Source organism: Plectropomus leopardus, chromosome 12 (assembly GCF_008729295.1).
Source record: "Plectropomus leopardus isolate mb chromosome 12, YSFRI_Pleo_2.0, whole genome shotgun sequence".
In the NCBI taxonomy this organism is placed as follows: domain Eukaryota; kingdom Metazoa; phylum Chordata; class Actinopteri; order Perciformes; family Serranidae; genus Plectropomus; species Plectropomus leopardus.
The window spans coordinates 26460671-26477562 of NC_056474.1; the positions used below are offsets into that span (position 1 = coordinate 26460671).

The 16892-nt window shown below is 40.2% G+C and overlaps 1 protein-coding gene across 1 annotated transcript in view; it reads left to right on the plus strand.

The window, feature by feature from the left end:
* The window catches only part of LOC121951304 (cadherin-2), a 115187-nt gene that overhangs the window by 12648 nt on the left and 85647 nt on the right, over positions 1-16892 (plus strand). The window contains exon 2 of the mRNA XM_042497571.1: positions 10710-11004. Within this exon, the coding sequence (XP_042353505.1) occupies positions 10710-11004 (295 nt within the window). The remainder of the gene's footprint in view (positions 1-10709; positions 11005-16892) is intronic.

Consider the following 16892-nt stretch of genomic DNA (forward strand, 5'->3'; position numbering starts at 1 on the left):
AATAAGGACCTGGACGGGCGCTATGCTTCTGTGATAACAGCATCCAGATATCAGCGGTAACAGCGGTATGAGCACAGTGCAGTGTGGGGGTGATGTGCTATTCAGCAGGATACAAACATGCGAGGTTCAGATTACAACACAAACAGCTTGACTTCCTCTGCTCAGAAACTTCCATTACTCCACTATATTTTTATATTGTATAAAATAGTTGTTTGCTGCCACATTAATCTATGTTCTGTCGTATGGAGCTCCTTTCAACAACACATTTTGGATAATTACTGATTTATCCTGCATGTATATATAAGTAACAATTTTAACATCACAGTCTAAAACAACCTGTATATTTGTGGCCAAAAAAATAAAAATCAGTTAGAGGAGTCTCACAAAAACTTGATACTAATAACAAAATAATGAAAACGATAATAGGCAGTGCTTGAAATTCCCTTTCGCTCTTACTCTTTTTCCTTCACACACACAAACACAGACATAAACACACGCAGACTTTTGGTTCCCGATGGTAAAAGCCATTTCTCATGGCAGTGGCACGCGGTGGCATATATGTGGGCGATTTGCCCTTTAAATGTACAGCAGTGAGTTAGGCCTCCAGTGGCCTTTTCCGAGCTCGTCTCCTTCGGCTAAAAATATGATGTGAAGTATACACCACCAGAGTGGAGCACTGAAGCAATAAAACACAAACAATCGGCTGACGAGTCGGCACACACACATGCACACGCACGCACACTCTCTTTCTCATACATCAGCTGATTATGATAATCAAAAGTGGGATTTGCATACTCCGAGGCTAAAAGCACAGTTTTGTTCTGAATAATGTATTGCGGAGGAAGGGAACAGTGGCGAGATGCATTGAACAGCTTATGGTGTAAAAAGGAAAAGTCTAATAATGATGAATAATGAATGTTCTATTAGGAAGTGTGTGAGTGGGAGGAAGTGAGTGTGTGTGTGACAGAGAGGGATTTCGCAGACTTTGTGTGTGTGTGTGTGTGTGGGGTGTGTGTGTGTTGAAGTGGAGGCCACACAGTGTGCCCTCCAGAGACAGACTGAATTAGATCAAACGAGAACAGGGCAACATGTCCACGCCACAACTGAATTAAAGAGGCAATCGACGCTAACCGAACTTCAATGCTGAATCAATGGCGGATCAATGCTAAACAATTAGCTGCCGCTCCTCATGACGTGTTTAAACTGTGTCTCGCTGTAAGACAAACAGACAGGGAGCGAGAGGAGACTGTTTTCAATACTGTCTGACATTTACTGGGAGCGTAGAACAAAAGGGAATTTCCCCCCACATTCGCTGCGAGAATGGGTTTGATTGAAAGTTCAGACGGAATTTAAAACTTGTCACAGTACAAAGGTCTGTCTTCTGAAGACACAAGCGCTCCTCAGAGGCTGGCTGCTTTCTGCTTCTGTTTCTGTTGGGAGGGTTTATGTTCGAGTGCTTCTGCATAATTGGAAAGTGTTTTTGCGATGTGTGTCTGCATTGATTAGAGAGGCGAGCTGAGCAGTAGGAGTAGAGCGAGCAAATTTGCATGCATGCGTGTGTCACACCTGTGAGAAACAGGATTTGCATACTTTTTATGGATGTTTTATGTGCTTATAATGGATGGTGTTAGCCCAGCAGGGAGTGTTTTCACATCACGACAATTATCGTCTTTATTGGAATTGCGGTAGAGGAATTTTAAAGTTAAAGTATAACTTGGATTTTATTCTCATAGCTTTTGCATCATTTCTATCTATTATGATAACATTATGCTCACAAAGTAATTGCTAATGTTCTGGCAGGGCAAGTGACGAGGTAATCAGACGGGACATTAATAAGACATCAGTTTAAAAATGATCACATCCACACTTTATTTAGTAGTAAAATTACGATTGTGTGCACACATATTGTTGGTAATAAATCCCTTATTGCACTGAAAAAATGCAACTAGCAAGTACAGTAGGTTAAAGCTGAACCAAGTTTGGTAACTTATTTTTAGCAGTGTCATATTTCCAGATCCAAGCAGTGAAATTGGCTACTATCCGCAGCAGAAATTATGCTCAAAACTATAACAGTAACAGTCAAATTATGATTTCTTACTTTGATACAATCAGTGACTTATTAGGGACTGTATGCAAATTAAATGTGCCTGGTGTGCCTATTCAGTGAGAGTGTTAATAACCGTTGATTTAGTTGCTCTTGGTGTAAAAACACATTTTTAGTCTGTTACATTGTGGCAAGAGCTAATTTGGTATTGCTACATTTTTGTAATTTTGGAATATTTTACTCATAATTTCCAATACACTCCCAGTGCAGTGTTTCAGTGTTTTAATTGTAAGCATACGCAATTAGAAATAGGGTAGTATGCATGTTTACCTGAGTTTAATCAAGCCTTTTGTAAAGCTTTTCTTTGTAACAAACTAGGTCAAAGGGAGGCAGTAAATAAGTAAAGCCATTTTATATTGCGACCCCTCATCACATGTTTCACTCTGAGTTGGCCTCTTCAACCAAAAGAGTGCTCTTCTATTCTTAAGTTGTTTCATGTTGTTAAATAACCCTGTAGCTAATGGATATAATCATTAATGAGAAAAACTATTTGATGCTGGAGAAGTATATTTCTTCTGATTTACTAATGTCTTTATTTGTCATCCCTCTGACTTATCTTGCGACCCCATAGGGGCACCCAACCCCTGTTTTGGGAACCACTGCTCTAAGGTATGGCTGACTCAACCAAACTCTCTTCAGGTTTTAGTTAGATAAGCTGTAGTCAGGTTCAATTTTACAATAATTTGCTTTAAAAAAAAGGATTACAAAAACACATTTCCTGTTTGGTGACCCCTCAGAGTTATCGTGTGATCCCTTGGGGGATCATGACCTCCAGGTTGGGATTGCTGGTCGTAACGCCCGGGGTCCACTACCTGTCATAGCAGTGCTGCTCAGTTGCAGCTTATTAACAGAATAGGTGTGTCGCCGATTTTTTCCACATGATACTCACAGCCCCAGTAAAAACAGACAGTGAAATGTATTTTTGATAATCGTATTTACATAGTGCGACCTTTCACTACAGTTTCAACATCTATATCTGTCACACATGAAAAAATATCAATACATTTAAACGCTATACTTTAAACGCTATACGCTATACTATACTAGAAACGCTGTTTCCGTTTTAAAAATAAAGGCAATTTAACGTTGTTTTTGTGAACAGCATCCTTTTATCAATTATGACATGGTTAGTGAAAATTAGTGGAGTACCAGCTTTTTATTGTTGAAATACAGTAGTTAAAGCAGCAGGCAGCTTTGCAGCGGCGCCGCAGCAACTACGCAGTCAATGTGAACATCGCAAGCATGCGAGATGCAGCAGTTCATGCAGGCAGTGTGGCCTGGGAGTTAGGCTACCTCTTTCCCAACACTAATAATTTTCATACAGTCCCTTACCTTATAATCTGGTATTGTACTGATAATTCCCCCGTTGAATTTGAGAGACATCACACAAGCCCACTATATTTGAGTCCACACACTCAAATATGTGTTTGTATATGTGTGTAGGTGTGTTATATCTCGCTCTCCTGAGGTCCAGATGGGGATCTGTTGCTCTCCAGATGGGGGAGAGAGCGAAGACGTCTGATGATGGCAGAGCTGATCACAGCCAGCCCAGAGAGTTGTTGACTTTAATTACTAGTCGCTGTGTAGATGTTGGCCTCAGCTTTGTGCTGTGCTCTATTAACCGCCCCACACTTCCTGGCCTGCTCGCAACTGTTTCTTCTCTCTCCAGGTCAGGCGCTGCTCGCACTCACAGGAACACACAAAGTACACAGGCGCACACACGTACACATACACACACATATTCTTAGTCACACTTTGGCTCCTTGTCCACTCTGTGCAATGACTGTGCCAAGTGGAGGTTCAGCCAGGGCAGGAGGAGACTCGGAGTCATTACACCTCTTTCTTTAAAGCTACTGTGGCCAACACGCACACACACACACGCACACACGCACACACCTGGAAAGACTGTTGTTAAAATGGTCACGTATAGTATGAGACACACATGCACACAAATGCACACACACAAACACTTACACATACCCTCAAGCAAAACTAATGATATCTTGGTGGTAGGTAGGCTGGCCACAAGGCACAGTTTCATTTCAAACAGGCTCTCTGAACTCATATGGGCCCTGTCCCAAATTAATTTCGCTGCCGTTTTCCCTGATCGGCCTGTTTCTTCAGACATCTCTCTGAATTGGTGGGGCCTGCTCCAAATCGATTGGCTGACCCTGTCCCCTCTGCCCTGCTTGACTCTCCCTGGCTGATATGAAAGAGCTGACTCCCTGCCAGCCCCTGGCGATACCACCACCCAGCCCTGCTGCGGAATTTGACTGGGGGCTCACGTTTGTCCTATAGGCTTGCGGTTCTTTTGAAGTCGCCACACACAAGATGAATAGCTTCCCCTCCTCCTTGCAGAGGAGATTGGGGGAATATTCTCACACCTGCCCGTGTGCCCTCGCAAACTCTCCCTGATGTGTTCTGGGAATTGAACCTTGCTGCCAATCGCAGAGCTCAGCGGTGCCGCTGTACGCCTATTGGTGTTTCACGTGAGCTGCCAGCTGATTTTTCACAGTTTGTAATTTTCCCTGCTACTGTAACCTCCCTTCCCTCTCAGCCTCGCACAAGCACAGCGATCCACGTACACACATGCTGAATTTGTGGGGGAAAACATCCACATTCATTAGGCTAATGCATGGTGGTGGAAAAAAACACATTTTCCTGGTGTTTTTATGATTTATTGTGCAGCAGAAATGTGAAATTGTGTATATGGGGTATTAGTTATTTAAGTGATTTAGAGGTTGGCAGAGAGTACTTTTCCTCCTCGTTTCATGATTTATGGTTATTGCAAAAATGTGAAATTGAGTATATGAGTATAAGCATATTACCTTATGATAATATAAGTAATTGAAGAGATTTAGGAGTCTGGGGAGGCTGGGTGTTGCATATACAACTGGCGCCAGTGAAAATGGAAATGGCAGCTTATCAGGCTGAAATCACTCTCCAAGCAGAGGTGACACATCAGTAAATTTGGCTTTTGTGGCCACTGGCTTCATATTGTTTGGCTCTTGATATATTTGATGGTGTATCAGGGGGATATGAAACGCAGGAGTTATGAGGTGTCATATTATCAAGTTAAGCGGATGTGAAATATGGTGATATCCAGTTGTTGTTAGAATATTGTTTGGGTATTCTTGCCCTCTGACAGGTGGCTGAAAGATATTCCAAAGCCGTGCCATGAAATATCCATAGCCATTTTATCTGGTTAAGTGCGTTTTCCTTATTATACTTTCCTATTAATCTAGGAGAAACAGATAAGGGTGAGAGGTCAGCCTTAAATGGATTTGGTTTCCTTCGGCTGGGCTCTCCTGCTCCAGAATGACTCTGAGCGGTGCTTTCAATCAGCTCTGCCACCGCTCACTGTGGTAATGATGGCCGGGGCTTCATTAAGAAGCTCGTTAAGTCCCCTCGTTAAGCTGCAGGGCCGTTAAGACTTTGATTGTTAATGGCACTTCGTTAAGAAGAGTGAGGAACCGGGCTCCCATGGTGGTCCTGACCGGCCGGGTGTTTTGGCCAAGTGGCCCCAGTTGTCCCCCGCAGAAGATGGAGGAGTGTAGGTTCAAATCCAATACTGTTAAATGAACTTGTGTGACCCTACAAAAATCTACAGTTTGTTATAGCAATAAAACCTACACAGATGCACTGCTGATGCAAATTTGCAACTCAGGTTATGCCACACAACTATTCAATTTAATACAAAAGCAAACAAAACAGCAGGCCAACCTAAATTACGGTGGTATAATGAAGTTTACCTGTGGTTTGCCAAGATACTGTAGATGTCCAGTTGTTGGCTGTTTTTGTATGTACACTGTAAAATAGGACATATTGACAGTAATGTCAGTAAATATGACAATATTGATATTATTTAAAATAATCTTGGAAAGTGAATGCCTTGAAAAAGTAAGGAATATAATTATAAATCTTAACTTATGTTTACTTAATATCTAATTGTTAAATTTACTTAAAAAGTTCTTGCAAGATAAAAATGACAAGTCAAATTATCTTGCTCTTTGTAAGTTCTTCTCCAAGTTAGGAGAAGAAGAAATGACCCAAAACTTTCAAGAAATTAGTAAAAGGCATAGAAAGTAAAAAATTAAGGATCTACTACTTTCTTTCAATATGCGATACATTTCTTGGCGAGTCATTATTCAGAGTCCAAAGGTTTAAATACTTGTGAAAGGTGTCTGAATGCAGCACAGGAAAAGTGATGTAACTCCAGGTTTTAAAGGGTTAATAAAATACAATTATGATGAAATCGTTTACAACCAGCAGAATACATAAACAAACAAAGAATGATTTAATCAAACATTTTTAAGTTGCAACAACTTTTCAAAATTAAGTGCACATAAATTAAGGTAACTTACCAATTAGATAAAGATAAAATTAGATAAAGTAAACATAAATTAAGACTTCAAGTTATATTTACTTGCATTTTTCAAGGCTATCAGTTCCCTAGATTTTTTAAAAGTAAAGTCAGCTGGTCAGATTTTACAGTGTAGATTTCTCCTTAGAGAGCTGGGTGGGGTGTGTTTTTCTTTGCCTCACTGGTACTTCCAGGCGGTCAAGCTCACACTGTTTTGCTCACCCTGCAGCGATTGTGCATCATTTTCTTGTCATTTTAAAATACAGTAAAATTGAGGCAATTTGTCTGATTATCTGCAGCACTTGTTTCCTGCCTGGTTTATATAATGTACCAGAGCTACTGTAATAGGTCAGTGAAAGAGGTCATTTGTTTTCTTTACTATAACTACAGATGGTGCACTAAAACATATTTGAGCAGGGCAGTGTAATCTGATCACAAGAGGTCATTGGAGATTGATTCAGGGATCCATGTAGGTGCCGTGTATCAATGGAGTCTGTCAAAAGCTTCATGATGACTGGTGTTTGTGGGAAGGTAAATATAAGCTGTTGCTGATCATATTACTGAGGAAGGTGGGCAAAGAGCTGGGAGCAGCAGCCTGACCAGGAGGTTATGGTCTGGATAAGCCGTTTTCATTCAATACTTTTGGCACGCCGCATTTGGAAGCACAGGTGTAAATAATGCAGTTAACGACATCTGAATTCCATTAAGCTGCTTCAGTTTCAGGGTTTTGGTGTTGCACATTATGGCTCACTGTCACGCTGTCAAGGCTTGCTGGGGCACTTTTATAGAATCGAGCCATCGTTAATGTCATTGGAAGCACCTGTGCATTTCCCATTTTTGACAAGTCAAATTGTCTGCTGGGGAAAAAAACCTAAAGTGCAGTTCGGACCGAAGATTTGCACCAAAACGAAAGTTTTTTAGAATGTTGCACGAAACATTTGCAGCAGTGGGAAGTGGCCCGTCTCAGCTCGACTCACGCCGGCTGATAGTGACTGTGACTCAGTTTGTCAAGTCACCAGTTGCTGGTTTTTTAGAACAGTAGGTACGTCACCTGTTTCAAGAGCCAGTGAATCTGTTGTGAAATCAACTGGCCAAGTCAGTTTCAAACTATCAGCAGACAGTGTGTTCATTTGCTTCTGCTTTCCTCCCTGACAACAGTTCTCCGTCCCTACCGAGCCCAAGTCTCATTTACACCCCTCCAGCTGTTAACACTTATGTCAGTCTATGTCCTCACGGTGTGTCGGCGTCAGACAAGGGGTCGCCGCTGCTGCTGGCTATATGTGCACATGTCCCACATACACACACACACACACACACACACACACACACACATACTCATAACACAAAGTGCTTTTTTTTACAGTTGTTACTTCTACCTAAAAGCCAACAAGTCAGAGGTTAGAACGGAGGTACAGAGAATTGTTACGATGGAGACAATACACTTTCTCCTTTAGTCGCACTGGTGTAAAGCGGCAGATATTTAGAACTTTGCAGACTTGCGCATTCCAAGTAGTTGCAAGTTTCAACTTGTCTCTTAGCAAATGTTTGTCTATCTATCTATCTATCTATCTATCTATCTATCTATCTATCTATCTATCTATCTATCTATCTATCTATCTATCTATCTATCTATCTATCTATCTATCTATCTATCTATCTATCTATCTGTCTCCTGTGTGTATGCTCAGTATGTTTTACAATTAGGATAATTACATAGTTTTATTTATCTAAGCAGTGGAAGTACCTCTCTAACGAGTACATCCAAACACACCTGCTGCTCATGAGCTCAGGAGAGTTGTGCATGATGATTGGCATTAAAGTAGTGTATTATATAGATGAAAATATATAGATATATTTTGGTTGAGGTAAATGCTTTTTGTACTTAATATACCGAGAATGTGGACAGACAGGAGAGACTTGGTTTTGCAGGAGGAGGCTTGACATGTTTCTGTGGATATTTTAAAAAGTTTTTCTGCCCAAGACGGTAAGTTAGCATACTCCTTAGCTTGTTAGCTTAGTCGTTCTTACATCTAGTTTTAAAGTATTCAGCAGTGAGTGTTTGAAATTTACAGTTAAAGATTTTAGGTGAAGTACCATTTTAAAACATGTTAACTTTGGTTATGTTAGGGTTTGGGCTAACTTTAGAAACAGAGCTAGCATGAACATGCTAAAGTTAGTTGTGCCATTACAGGGTGTTTTTCCTACACAAGCTAGCTTCTTAACTTGTTAGCTTTGTTTAGCCATTTTCATGTGTAATTTTAAAGCCTACAGCAGCTAGTGCTTGATATTTACAGTAATAATGTAATGTAATACAATGTAATTTTATTTAGACAGGGACAGCGCACGATAAAACATAAACCTTATATAAAACAAGGAGAGATGCATTGTACCAGGTTTTAGCAACGCTGCTATTTTCCACTTGTAGTCCCTGGGCAGGTAGGTGGACTTTATATAATTGATGGCAGAATTTTATTAAATAAACTACAAAACATCATCATACAATTTTACAAACATTATTATCCCCATATCCCATCCCACTTAATCATGAAAAATCTCGATTTTGTTCAAAACTTCAGCTATAAAATGATCAGGACACAGTCATTCTTGCATCCTCAAACCAGCCCCCCCCCCAACCCCCCAATATTCATTAATGTGTGCAAAATAAAGTAAATATATTAGGTGAACTATCACTTTAACACTTTAACTTTAGTTATGTTTACAGTAGTTGCCTAGGCTATATTTACAAACAGAGCTAGCATGAACATGCTAAAGCTAGCTGTGGCATAGCAGCTCACTGATAACCCCCCTCAGTTACATTAAAGTGTATGTGTATATGGAAAAGACTTGAGAGCAGCATAAGCTCTATTTCTAGTTCCCTAAGTGCATACTGCTCTCACACAACAGCCTCTGTGTTGGCTAGAGTGCTTTTAGATTTTCCAATTTGCATCACCATTTAAATAAAGGAGTCTTTTCAAGGTGAAGTGTTGTTTAACTTTTGACTTTGTGCCAAATTGTTCACACAATTTTCGCTTTCAACTTTCAGACAGTCTGAACTCATGATTGCATTCTTAGCTATAAACAACCTTGTCAACATCCGTACTTATCGTTTACCCCCTGGGAAGCTGGCGTATCCATGCTGCTCCCCTCTCCCTGCAAAACTGCAAAGTAAATGAACATTTCGATTCACAGTATCCATTCTCATTTCATTTAGCAAACGTGCTTAGCTGTTGCCATGCAACAATGCTCTCCTGAGCTAACCTACCCATCCCCTCCCTAGCCGGCTCTCCGCTCCTCTCTCCGTCTAAAGTCACAATGTCACACTTTCTTGCGAGTGGTGGCTAATTTAGCACTCTCCGTTTTTTTTGGTCACAGTTGCTATTCGATCCACGTAGGTGTGGGGTAATGAGATTGAATCTTGATGTGCTGGGTGCATCCCGCTGGCGTGTCTCTCTCAACGGGGACGGAGGACAGTGTGGAGCCTTCCCTGATATTACCTCTCCCTGCATGAGAGGACGCTGGTCGCTCCGCTGCTCTGCCATCCCGCCAGGCGCTGATCCAATAAAGCTCAACACAAGGCTGTGATCGATACAGCATGTCCCACTCCCATGCACCCCTCTACTCTGCCTCATACACACCTATTAGTTAGGGAATAATTGATTGGCCTACTGTTCATTATTCCTTTGATTTGGTGCTTTCATTAAATAGCTAGGGCACTGCATGTGCGCAGACTAGTAAGCTCTCCACAGCTGCTAGGAAGTGAATGGAGGCTTTAAGAGTGCGCAGGAGAGTATGTGTTCCGGGTATCGTTGGAGATCAAGGAGATCCTGGTTCATAACTGCTCATACTGCAGGAATAGAGACATGACATTCAGTACAATGGGGGGAAAGTGTGCGTGTGTGTGTGTGTGTGTGTGTGTGTGTGTGTGTGTGTGTGTGTGAGTGTGTGCATGTGAGAGGGAGGTTTTGTGCGTATTTCTTTTGTCTGCCTCTGTATAAATATATTATATCCTAAAGGCATGCAGGGGATAATCTGCTTGTTTTGTCTTCAATGCTTGTCTTGTGAAAAGAAACTTAATTTTAAACTGGTGTTTACTCTTGTCTTTCTTTTCCACCCTTTATGTTCCTATCTGTCCTTGCCTCTCACATCTTTCCGCTTTCTGTTACTACCTTTTTTTTTTTGCTTCCATTTTATGTTTTTCTTTCTCACCTCTTTTCACAACTCTTCCCATCATCTCTCACCTAGCTCCACACTGACATGGACAGGAATGATGGACGCACTAAGTATGTCCTGCGAGGCGAAGGGGCGGGCTCGGTCTTTGTGATAGACGAGAAGACGGGCAACATCCACGTCACCAAGCCACTGGACCGTGAGGAGAAGGACGAGTACCGTCTCATCGCCACGGCCACCGACAGGCAGACGGACCGTGCCCTGGAGCCCTCGTCACAGTTCATAATTCGGGTGCAGGACATCAACGACAACCCGCCTGTCTTTGACGAAGGCCCCTACAGCGCCACCGTTCCTGAGATGGCAAATATAGGTAATGGAGGTGGGGTGGGCAGTGCAGGGAGGAGAGTATATGGAGCTAAAAGTGTTTCAGTATTAAATAAATATAGAAATAAATAAGACATCAAGTAATTAATCATATGAATAAATAAATTACAGAATATAAATGACTTTATAATGAACCAAACCTCAAATTTTTAACTTAATTTAAAACTCAATTCCTTATTGGGAACTCTGAGCAGCTTGTTATTAAACATTCATTATATTTCTTTCATTTTCTAAACGTTTATTTCAAAAGGTCCTTTTTTTAAAAAGCCGTTGTTAATTTCATTTAGGCGTTTAGGTACCCCAGCTTCTTAGCAGGCTCACTAGGTGTTACCAGAATTTTGCCAGCTAGTTCTTGCCGGTGAGGAGAGTGGTTTGTATGATGCTGCCTGTCGTGATTGGAAGAGCCTAAAACAAGAAAAACGACTGACCTTTCCTCTGTTCTATAGTTCCACCTGCAGCACCAACAAAACCTTTTTCTTTGTCATCCACGTTTATTGTCATCCGCTTAGAAAAACTACATGAGATTAAACAATTGATTGAAGCAGCTGATGCTCATTGTTGCTCCCCATCTGAGCCGACGCCACGATGGCCAGTTGGGCCTGACATCCTGTGGTATGAACCTTTAGTGAAGTTGAATGCACATGTAATTGGCTGCAGGGTGAGGGGGTAAACACTGGTGACAACTGTCATGGAAAGTAGCATTATGAAATAAAAAGTAAAATTCTCAAAAAGGGCATGGTTAAATTAAAATTAACTGTTACTTCAAAAATAAGAATAAAAAATACAATTTAATAATATTGTGTTTCAGTTGTATAGATTAATGCCATAATTCACTGAGCTTTGTAACACAATTTACCTTTTGTATTCAAATGATTAGTTATTTTATGTCTTAACTACTTATTTAATTTTGAACGCTTTGCACACTTTATATTTTCAGAAAGTCTTCTGATTCTTGTGTCCTTGTACTCACAAAAAATGATTTCTTGCACATAAACTAGTTTTATCTCCAAGGAATGCTGCTCAAAGCTGTCCTATAATATGATCATCTGAACTTTCTGCTGTGATCTGACTTGCTCAGTAGTCCACAGAAACCCAATTTGTTACATAACGTGAATAAATTGCAATCGCAACGCCATCTGCCATCCAGACAACGCTGAATAAGTACATTTTTCATGATCAAAAGATAATAACGTTTAATCTTTGGACCAGAAGACAACATGAAGGTACCGTTATTGCAGTTTGACCAGGTAACCTTTGCGCAAAGCTGAACATGAGGTAACATAATTACAACCCTGGATTTTCAGAGGTTTCCTAGTTGCTCATTTGGCTCAACATCCACCCTGGATTGTTTTTTTAACATCTCACATATCTTATCTTTCATGTCCCGTCTCCGCTGTGATTGAGTAATGAGAGCAGAAATGATAAAAAATAATCTTAATAGCTCGGATAAGAACTTACCTTGAATGAGTGGATTATTGAACTCACATTCCGTATACAGACTGAAGCTGTGGCTTTTATTGGTTTGGTATTTAATCAGAATAAAGTACCAGCCAGTCTCTGCTGTCAAGCTGCTGAGTGATGGATGTCCCCCTTGACCACAGCGAGACAGCGTGTTTTATTATTTCTATCTCAGAGGGCTGAATTGTCTGAAGGTATTCTATTCAACAGCTTTGAAGTGGTAGTCTGTATTGCCTGCAGAGAAACTTCCCTTACACTGAGAAGAGTTTGATATATACAAAATATCAATTATTGTCAGCTAAATTAAACTAATGATTGACTCAGCGTTTGAGAAACCTCTATTAGTTGAACTGTAATATAAACACTGATTATAAGAAGACTTCAAGTGAGACATGAACTAATATTTAAAATACAATCAACATATAAATGTAGCCATAGATGTCTTTAATATGAGGTTTTGACAGCTGCAGCATACAGCCATTATACAACACAGCACTGCCATAACATTAGTGCCTGCCGGGACATGATTCACAGTGTCTCAACATTTTGCACACAGCGCTTTTAGCCTTCATCAGTGGATATTGTATGGCAGGAAAACCTGCTGCACTTAAGTACGTTCGATACAATTTAATAGGTTCTGCTAAAGATGAGACTGAATACTCCTTTTAATACCAAGCCAACTTTGCAGAGCTCACTGCCGCTGATAAAAACAATTCCTGAATTTTGATTGACAGTTCTTCAAATTTATTGGTTTTCATTGGTGCACACTGTGGTCACAGCAAAAGCATCAATCTGCATGAGTGCTCCTATGTGTCACGAAATGAAAGTAAAAGGAGACAGTGAGAAGAAAAGTTCTGAATTATTCAATTGTTTCTTAATAAATGTACATAAGAATACCTATTCACATGATCAGTTTCAAATTCAAAACTCTAAAAGCACATTGTCTCAATCAGCTTCTGACTATGAGGGATGAGATCTTACATAAACACAATATTGTCTGCCAGAGTTGCAACAATTTTGGTAATTACACATGACATGTTCTTTCCCCCTCCATATTCTTATGGTCTGAAAGGGCCGGTCTCAGTTGCATCAGCTGAACAGTTGGAACAAGGTGATGTGACGTATTTGTGTGCATCAATCAGAGTCTAGAATGAAAAGCGTTTGTCTGTTAAACAATAATACCTAAAATAAGTTTTCAACCTTGGTGTTCCTTATTTAGTCTAGAACATCCAAAGTTACAGAAAAATACCTCAGATTTGACACCTTCAGGGGCTTTAAAGGGTAACTTCAGTATTTTCCCTTGTTTTTATATCTAAATGACTTGGGGGAAAAACAGTTTTTGAAATTGGCCAAGACCAGCTGCAGTATCTTCCCAGAGGGCAATTTGAGCATCATCAATTTATGTCCACAGAAAGTGCTTGTTTTGTCACTGACAAGCTCAGATTGTTGTTAGAAGTATGGAAAGGATACTTACAGATGTCAACCTTTATGTCAAACAGTAAGATCCTTTTTGTTCAACCAGAAACAACCCCAAAAACATCAGTGCCAAACCTGCCAGACTCCATTTAAATAAACGGTCATTTAACATGTATAGAGCCAGCATATTCTCACATCTCACTGCGTGAATTTAAGGGTTTATTTCAACCAAACCAGATTTGGTGATTTTCGGAACGATGGAGAGACAAATTGAAAAGACTTGTGAGTTTTATTTTGCCTCCGTAGACTTTAAATGAAGTGTGTGATACAAGGATAAAATTACTGTTTATATAAATGGAGTCTGGTGGGTTTGATGACAACGATTTCAGGGCTGTTTCTGGCTAAACAAAAATGTCTATCTCTGTAGGGATCTTTTCCATAAACACTTACAACAACAATCTGAGCTCAGCGGCAAAAACAAGCACTCTTAGTGAACGTAAATTGAAGATGCTCAATTGCCCTCAGGGATTACACTACAGCCGGTTCTGATGCTTCTGGTTATACAGGGCTGCTCTACACTACACCAGTTACACAAATCATTATTCCAATCAGTCACTTAGACGCAGAGCAGTGGGTCCAGGTTGAAAAATAACTAAGTTACCTTTTAATTCAGCAAAGAAAAATGGATAAATGGAGGGATATGGTCACGTATGCAAACAAACAACAATATTAGGCTACTGAAGCCCTCTTTTGTCTCACTGCTAGACTCTACTGTTTAACAAAGTACACCTAATATAGCATCAAGTACATTTTCATCAGCAGCACTAATCTTATATTCAAGGTTAACTTATACAAGGTGAGAATTCATCTGTAAAAGACTGGTTTGCATTCAGCACAATTCTGCTCAGCTATATGCTGTAGTCTTGACAGTTTCATTTTGTTGAGCCGAACTGATATTGTATTCAAAACAAGCAACAGCGAGCGCCTCAAGCGATTTCCAAATTATAGCTCTTAATATAATGAAATATAATTAAGTAAAAACAGAGACTGACCTGCTCTAGGTCTAATGAATGAACAACTTGGTGACACGCGCTCACTCATATGATATGTTAATAATAAGAGGCCTGTTTGGTCTTTGCCTATTTTCCCTCTAGGCTTGAAGACTTTTGCAAAGTCAAAGGCACTCTTAGAACAACTGTGCAAACATTTACTAATGTTAGGAATCTGGAAAACTGGCAGGCGGGTACAAGAGGGAGGAAAGTGAAATATTCCCCTCTGTGTAGTTTCAACACAGCTTTGTGTCCATGTAGCGCAAGTCACAATACAAGGATCTGCCCTTTTCACATTGTAACACCCAGATATAGTTTCTAAAGGGCTTTCAGTGCAGTTACAAGCTAAAAGCGGCACAAAGTGAAGGACATTTGCACTGCTATAGTTTCTATATATGTAGGGCACATGCTCTACCTCCCTTTAACAGTCTCCAGTGTCATAAAAATGTTTTGTGCAAGAGTTTGATATAGATATACTGACTTTGCAAAACAAAGTGTAAATTTATTTTGAAATTATACAGTATATGCCTTTATATAGAAGTTTTTTGCAAGTACTCCCAAATGCTCTTTTCGTTGGGAGCAGGCAGGTCAGGCGGTGCCGTTCAATTTTATTACTCTTTTGGCATGAAATTGCATCTCTGTTTCCGCCTGCTCGGACCAGACTGAGAAAATTTCATGGCTGCAGTTGGCGGATGTACGCACGCAGGCCTCTCCAAAACTCCCCCCCAAAAATTCAAAATGCAAATGGGAATACAATTTAAATGCAACGCAGGCAGAATCTGTAATGGGTTAGATTAATGGGTGATTTTTAATAATACTGTCATCACAGCTGCTCGGAGGATGTACGAGGTATTTCCCTTTTGTTGATTAAATACCTGTAGACATCATACAGCAGCAGGAATGATACACTGCATACGCTCCATCTGCAGTGCCTAATTTAAGAGATTTGCAGCTCGTAATTATGCGCAGGCCAAACAGTTTGGGGTATTATAATAATAATGTGCTACTCTTATTATGAGGAGCTCCCAGGTTATGTAATCATGTAAATGGCTTAAACAGAGTATTGTTTTTATCTCAATGTTTGCAGTTGAAGCCTGATTGGGTGCATGTAAAGATATAACTAACTGAAAACAGTATATTTAATCATTTGAGTATAAAAAAATACAGTACAAATAGAAGCAGCTTGTATTGTACTGCATAAAAAGATGGCTAATCAGCTTATTAGAGATGCTGACCATTCATATTCGACTCGTGTATGCCATGTCGCTACTCTGGGATCTGCTCTTTCCAGAGATGAGCGGTTTCCACGCGGCTCATTAGGAATCTGACAGCCACTGTTAAACGAGATGAAGAGCTGACGTGATTGGCCAAAACTAAAACCCAATCTCACTCCACCTGCAAAAAAATCTATTCCGCCTTCTAATCATTTATTTATAGATTTTCATCCATTTTACATATCGCAATGCAAACCAAGAATTAGTTGGTAACACCGACCTGCCACAGTGATCCCGTGTTTGTGAGAGCAGCCTGTTTCAGGAAACTAGAGGCCTCAGTTTGCGAGGCAGTACACTGTGAAATGCCTCTACTGTAGCAGAAATGTGGATTCTTCAAAGTGTATAAGTTCAGCCACCAGGAAAGACATGGTAACAAAGTGGGTTTCTGAGGCAAACACCTTAAAATCCATCAAAAGTTGATCCTTGATACCTCAGTTGATAGAACATGAAAATCTACTGTAAATCTGAGAGTACAGTTTAGAAATTCCTGTTTACTGTTTCCTGTTGGCATTGATGTATAGCACTGTCTGTGTATCAGATAATGTTTATCCCCAAAAACCACAATACAGTTTATCAACTAAATTCATGAGATCAGAGTGGAGTCATTCTCCGAAAGTAGAGAAACTGTGTGTATGTGTGTGAGATTAGGGTGTCACTGCACACAAATGCAAGACATG